This window comes from Acanthisitta chloris, unplaced genomic scaffold, assembly GCF_000695815.1.
Source record: "Acanthisitta chloris isolate BGI_N310 unplaced genomic scaffold, ASM69581v1 scaffold12544, whole genome shotgun sequence".
Lineage (NCBI taxonomy): Eukaryota > Metazoa > Chordata > Aves > Passeriformes > Acanthisittidae > Acanthisitta > Acanthisitta chloris.
In genome coordinates, this window is record NW_008668828.1 from 84504 (window position 1) to 92019 (window position 7516).

Here is a 7516-nt window from a genome sequence, read left to right on the forward strand (position 1 = left end):
TTAGTGTTTTTCTGTTTGTGTTTGTTTGGGGTTTTTTTCCTAATCTCAGATACAACAGCTCATTTAAAAAACCCCACACAGCCACTGAGTGTCTTACACAGCAGCTGAATTCAGGGGTGATGTTGTTTGTGCCTGGTGTTTGTTTCTGTGCCTCGCTGTTCCCCTCTGAGTCCCCTGCGCGTTATTAGTTCAGGAAACATCTCCAGCTCCTCCTGCACGGAGGCATTTGCACACTGCTGCACTGCTCACTGAGGCTGTGCACTCCTAATTACAGCTAAAGCATCAGGAGACAATGCAACCAAAACACAGGCAAGAGTCAGTCTAAAACAAACAACCAAAGGCTTGAAACAAATTGAGAAGGAACAAAACCAAGTGCATAAAGCAGCACAAACCCAGAATCAGGTGTGACAGGCACAGACGAGTAATTGACTATCCAAATCCTTGCACAGTAAAGCTGATGTGCCACGGGCTGCTCCTCACTGCACAGCCTTCCCTGGTGAGAGGAGGATTTAGAGGCTTTGGAACAAAGCTCCTTTTACTTGTGCAGCACCAGCTCAGCAGTGACCCGATCTAGGCTGATGGCTGGACACAGCTTCTACGGGAGCTGCAAAGTTACTTGCACAACAAACCAGCTCCAGGAGACCACAGGAACAATCTCACAGCAGAGCTGTGCACGTCAGCACCCTGAAACCACACGCAAAGGAAATTCACGTTCTAGCTATTCCTGTTGCCAGGGCATGACAGGACACAGAGCACCTAATCCCTCACCTTGGGCAGTGCTCCTAGACTGGAGCACAAAACCATTCCCGTGCTGGATTTTGGGAAGCGTTTTGCTTTATCTTTTCTATGGGGTTTTGTTGGATTTTTACTCCACCACATATGATGGACACGAAAGTCTGACTGCCCCTTTCAGGGCAGAAACACCTTGTTCAGCAGAGGGTGGTGCTAACTTTCTCCAATATCAGTTTTTATTACCTTTCCTTGAGAATCTCAGCTCCCCCCTCCCCTCAGCCTGGCACACAGAATTAGCTAACACAGGATCTTATAACAGTTTGGGAATTACAAAACAATTCTATTTACTACATACCAGACTGCTAGAAGAGATTAAAGAGAATGTCTTTTCAGTTTCATTAACATATGTATATCTCAACAGACTTAGATGTAGAATAATAAATGCATTTTGAAGAACAGTAAATGCTTGTTAGAAAAAGCCATTTTTAAGGTTTAAAAACAGCAAAAGCAGAAACTTGTCTATAGCAACAGTAAGGCTCAGAGAAGAAACAGCAACAGAATTGAAATGAAAACAAAACACCACAGAGAAAACAAACAAAACTCTTTCATACATCTTTTCCAGTCAGTGGCTGTGAATTTGGGTTAGTAAGGCTCCCAGAGCATTTTCCATACACTGTACAACACAACAACAGTTACAGGGAGCTTCTAAGGGAGGTCGTCAAACACTTGGGTCTTCAAAATGCCACAAAACACAGAATCTTCAGAGTAGGAAAAAAAAAAAAAGTCTTAAATTTCAGTTCCAGAATATACAGAAATTCAATTTATCTCCATTTTTACCACACAAACTTCAGGTTTTACGCACTGTCACTGTCAGTGCCACTTTCATTGTCTACTGCTATCTGTTAGCAAAGTCATCAAGATGAGATTTAGAAATTAGTGTCATTTAGACACTCTGAGACTGTCCCTACAGGCAAGGATTTGAGAGCTCACACCACCTGAACAGGAAAATAGTGAATATGGATGGCAGAAAATTCCTACTCCTAAACACCAGCACTGACTTTAAAAGGAACACAACGACACTGCAAGTAAAACAAAAAGTTCTATTTAATAAGCTTCTGCTCACTGTTTCCCCTGCAGCTTGGGGTTCATTTTAACAGGTCTGTACACAAGTCAGGTAAGCATTAGGGATATTCCTCCTTCGTGTTTCCTAGAGATGGACAAACCCTCCTAAAGCTCTGACCTGCTGAGACAGCTCTGGCAACAGGGAAGAACCTACTCCACATACAGTGTGTACCTTTAAAATATACATGCAGGGGAAAAAAAAGCTCTGTGGAAGATGGGCATGGAGGGAAAGTAACTGGGATCTGGCAATTACTGGGAGTTGGAAACAACTATTTACTCTTACACTGAATAACTTAAAAAAATAATTCACCATGGCAACAATCATACTTCATAGTAGATAAAGCACTGAATGCTACAAAGCCTTTGCAAAATGAATTATGCACCAGTATGTAACATGCACTTTATGTTACCGCACACATACTCCAACCAAATTTCCTTTTAGACTCATCTGGCATTTGCTTCTTTCACTCTGCCCCAAATATCATCTACTTTTCTGACTTCAGTCCTGATCCACGGGTCTGCAATTGTTGAAGGAATTTATTGTGTTCCGTTCAACAGATTGATAAAAAATAATTAATACATTAATTATTTCCTTAAGTTGAATTGAATGTTATGTTTAAAAAGAGAATAACTTGATATTTTCTCTTACTTATAATGGCTTTGTCTCCCACCACTGCTCAAATTGCATCATACTAAGAGAAATTTCATATCCAAGTCACAGTTATGCAAACTGGTAGTACATTGTCTTCTCTATTTCGAACCCAGATACAGACTGTCAGGCTGTGCCAGGCCACAGAACCGAGGCAGCAGTGTGCACACAAACACCTTCATACGTCCAGGGCAGTTCAGCTAAAGCACTGTGAAACCTGCACTGCAGAATACATGCATGAGTTTCAACAAGCAGCTTCACATCAAGATCAGCAATTCACACATTAGCAAGGAATTCAGCAATGGAAGCACATGGAAAGTGTGGAAACAGAAAAGGACATCAACTCTGCCTCTGAGACTTTCTGCTCACTCTTAAGTGGATGGATCTCAGGAATATTAGGTTAAATTTAAACCAAATCAATTCAGAACAAATAAAATTAATCCAGTTATACTAATGGTTGCTCAGGCTAATAAACCTGAATAAGATTGAATAATTAACCATGAAGGCATAGAATAAATTAATTGGTGTTTCATTGAAGAGATTTAGTTACTACCATTTCCCCCACGCTGCAGTTGGGATTGGTCACTATTCTGGCCCTAGTTCAGCGTGGAAGGTGGAGGGTATGGAGAAATATTTCCAACACAGCAACAGTACTTCATCCAACAGTTTCCTGCAGGTACCATCCCCAGGTAGGATCACTGCTGTACCAGAGGATAGGCAGAGCACTTGTCCTCTGAGACGACTGTACATCACACTGGAGCTGCTGTTCACCACATGGCTTAGCCCGGCTGTAGCACCACGTCCTGCCGGGTCACAGCCTACACCCTGGGCTTTGGGGCAGCCTCACTGCAGCTCACCTGACTCACAGGTGCTGGGCGGCACCAACCCTCGGGCAAGACACGGAATGAAATGTCCACAACCACTAGGTGTCAGCAGAAGAAAGTGCATGGCCAAGCTCCGATCCCAAAAACCCGAGCCTTGCTTCCCGGGATCACACAGCTGTTCCTGCTCCCAACCACCTTACACGCACCTCGTCATCACACAGCTTTTTCTGTCGGAGAGCACCTACCTTGTGTGAATTCGGTATTTGAAAGCTGATAAAAACATTCCCTCTGCAAACAGCCCAAACATTGGGAGTTTGAAAAACACCATTCAAGTGAACAAAATGCTCACACTGGTGTCGCTGGTAGAAATTCAATTCCTACCATAAAGATGCTGTGTCTCAGTGCAGCCCAGGAACCAACCTGCTGCCAGGGGATTGACTGCACTTCAGAGCAACCGGGTCACACCTGACAGACACTGTACTTAACACCTGGCTTAAAACAGCTACAGCAAACACAGCGGGAAACAGCACCAAATCATGGAAACCTTATGATGAGACTTGCATACTGTATTACCTGGGTATGTCTTTTCACACAATTTCCAGTTACCAAAAACCTCAGAAAGTTTACAGCAACAGAAATTCATTGTCAGTGTTCTGGTTTGTATGTACATTGCACACCTGGTATCTCTAGAGTAACAGTCTGAACAGAACAAAAGCTCTTACTATGCCTCAGTAAAATCATGTGAGTTTAAAGTCTGCTCTGTGACACATTCTGGGCCTACACAGTGCAATGAAAAAGCTTCCCATCACTGACCCCAGAAATCAGCTCACAGCAGTGAGATGGCTATGAAATTTGGTTGTCTTATGAGACAAAAACTGTGAGAGGAGGAAAAGCTGCTGCTTCTTTGAATTGATTTCCTATTTGTCAATGATTTCACATGACCAGTCAGATTTCCTGAGCTGTGGGACACCAAATGCCAAGAACCACACCACGTTTGGCAGTGCTTATTCCCCAGGTTAACCACATGTGAAGGTGATACGTGAACAGGAACCACTTGCAAATTGTCTTCATTGAAATCCTAATACTGAAAGGTATAATCAGAAATTAAATTTTTGATTTACAAAAGGACTTAGGAAAGAAATCCCTGAAAATTTCCATGTCTGATTACTAAACTGGATTTTTACGTCAGATTCACGCAACGATGTTTACAAGTTTTCTGTGATGGAGTACTAGGCAAACAAACAATTTCTTTCACTTCCTCAGGTTTGCTGTCCCTTGAAGTTGCCCTTTCTAGGGGTTTGCCACTGTCAGCTCATTTCAAACATTCATCTTTAACGTTCAGCCTTCAAAATACCAGATGGTATTTCCAGAACAGCAATTTAAATTTTTATTTTCCTTCATAAATCCCTTAACTAGTTAATCTCACACACACATCCAGGCAAAGCATACACCAATATTCCCAGAGTTGCCTGGCAACTCCTGGGAGGAGCATGGGAGAACAAGGCAGGCTGCAGGGCTGGAGGGGAGTCAGTGTCTCCCGGCAGGGATAAAGGAGGCTCACAGGCAGGGAGCCTGTCAGTTATATGGACCCATCTGAAACACCTCCCACTATGGCACCTGAGATGCTTTAAAAGCCCAGTTGTTACACCCAGACACACAGACACAAGTCAGCAGTATTTATCTTTCCCACAGCCATGACACACAGATTCCCCAGTCAGATGTGGAAGGACTCATGCTGACTTCAGAAGTCATTTTTGAACCCCGAATATGAATCCTTGAAATGTTTATTTGATGGTGGTAACTGGGCTGTTTAAAATTCAGGCTGAGCTATTTTTTCCTTCTGGCTTTAAAAAGAACAAGTAAGACAAACTATAGTACTGAAGAGACTTTAGTTACTGAGACATCCTCAAGACACACTATGCCCATAGTCCAGCTCTGGGCCTTTTCACTTAACATCATGATTAAAATCAGATTTATCACGTGTCTGCAGGCCAGATCTCTTCATTAATCTTCACAGAGCAGGAGAAAGCAAAATACACCACCTCTTCTCCACCAGTAAGCCTTCAGTGTCATTCCACTCCTTTAGCCTCCCACGTACACTCAGAACTCAGCATCTCCCAGTGGCTTTCCACTGCTAGCACCAATTTTCTGTTCTGCCTCCACATGCTTGAGGATGAGGGAAGAAGGTATTAAGACAAAAGGGTATTTGTCCTCTACAGAGATCTTGTTAAGCAGCCACAGGTCCAAACAACAGCAGTTCAAATGAGGCCATGAAGGCTGCACTCAGATTTAGCACTGCATCGCACTTGCACGTGTTTGTTTCCTCTGCTTCAGAAACAGGAACACACAGCACTTTGCAAACACTCCGTGGATCACTCTGCAGTTAGTACTTTTCATCCACCATGTTTCTGGGACATACATGACAAATTACATTCCTCATACTATTAACCTTGTCCCTGTCTATCAGCAAATGCACACACTTTCCAAGGGCTCCCCTAAGTACACTGCAGCAAAACCAGAGTGGCACAAAACATGTGGAAATACATTAATTTGGCAGGACTGACTTGTACTGAAGTCCACAGAGCTACTTGCAGTAAGCCAGGAACAGATGCCTCACTGGAAGCAATAAAACCCAAGATCAAGTACAGAAAAGTCTTCCCCCCACTGAGATGGCACTAAATAGAGCCCAGCTCTGAACCAGGAGCAAGGCACTGAATTTCCTTCCCTAAGACATTTATTGTCAATACTTACAACTCCAGCCATTCTTCATATTTCTGCAGAAACACAATTCCTTTACTAATTATGTTCTTAAAAGGCATGATTCCATAAATTTGCATATTTCACAGTTAAGCATACAAAGTAACACAATGGAGAGACAGATTCTGCAGGGAGAGGAAATGGTCAGCTCTTCACCAGCCCATCATGATCATTAATTTACACTTTTTAGCACCTCTTCTAACTTGACTGCCTTTAAAAACAAGCCACACCTGTATCTGTCACAGGAGGGTTACTCCCTGTGTGATGGATCATGCTTGCTGCACCTCTTTCATTCTGGAGACCTGCACTGTTTCCAGTCCTAGCCAGCCAAGAGCCACCGCGCTGACCTTCGTAACAGCAGGTTATGATACACTACAAACTGTTAGGGTTTTCCTCCACCACAGCTGCAGATTTACATCTTACCCCTACTAATTGCCTACTTACAGGTTCAATTTTCAGGGCGTTTCTGTAGCTCCCGAAGAAAGCTGCTTGTGCTTTTAGAAAGGCTCTTGCAACACCATCTCCAGTGGTTGTAGAGACTTTCTTCAACCTGTTCTTCAGTGCAGAAACCTGAAATCACACAGCAGGTCTAGATCACTCTCGTGTCACAAACAAAGCACAACGCGTTGGGGCACAGCTAAATGAAACATGTGCTAACCACAGCAGCAGTTATGACAAAAGGCGACATTGTGAATTCAGAGTTGGATTTTTCAGTTCTGAAAGCATTACTTTTCAAGCTGTTTTGCTTCTCTAAGATATGATTGGATTCTATTCAGAAACCAATAGGACAATAAAAGCTTCATTGAACCTTCCCTCCTACTTAAAACCCGCTGCTAACATGCTGGTGAGCACTCGTTCAAAGGCAGTCCGTGAAGTTCTGTGTCATTCTTGATTAGAATCCACAGAGGAATTGCAGCTAAATTAAAACACTAGACTAGTAAGAGACACTGCTCTGCGTAACCAGACCATCATCCACCACCACCAAGGCAAAGGACAAATTCTGGCGGTCGGAAAACCCCGTTTGCCACAAACACAAGGTGTTTCAAAGGCTGTAGCCCCTCGCGTTTCAGAGCTTTAATGGAAAACACCCTGTGAGGGCCGCGGTGGGATCCTTGGGTGGCTCAGAGCACTCGGGGACAGCACGCACAGACACCTCCCCCTGAGCACCGCGGGCAGGACGGGCCCTGAACTCACAGCCAGCTAAAGCAGGCAGGCAGTGAGAAACAAAGAGCCAAACTTACGCACACACACACCCCTTTCCCCAGCCCAGCTGCCGCCCCGTGCCTCCCTCCCTGCTCAGCGGCCAGTGCCGCAGCTCCTGCCGCAGCACACCTCTTCCCGCTCTGCCCTGCGCCGTTTTGGCCCTTTTCAAAGGATTTTGGAGCGGTTTGGCCGTGCGCCGCGAGAGCCTCTGTGTCCCGTCCCGGCCGCG

General features: G+C 44.2%; 1 protein-coding gene across 1 annotated transcript in view; it reads right to left on the reverse strand.

The window, feature by feature from the left end:
* The window catches only part of LOC103800710 (DENN domain-containing protein 1A-like), a gene marked incomplete at its 5' end in the record, with an annotated part of 55107 nt that extends 48453 nt beyond the window's left edge, over positions 1–6654 (reverse strand). The window contains one exon of the mRNA XM_009073094.1: positions 6529–6654. Within this exon, the coding sequence (XP_009071342.1) occupies positions 6529–6654 (126 nt within the window). The remainder of the gene's footprint in view (positions 1–6528) is intronic.
* Between the last annotated feature and the right edge of the window lie 862 nt (positions 6655–7516).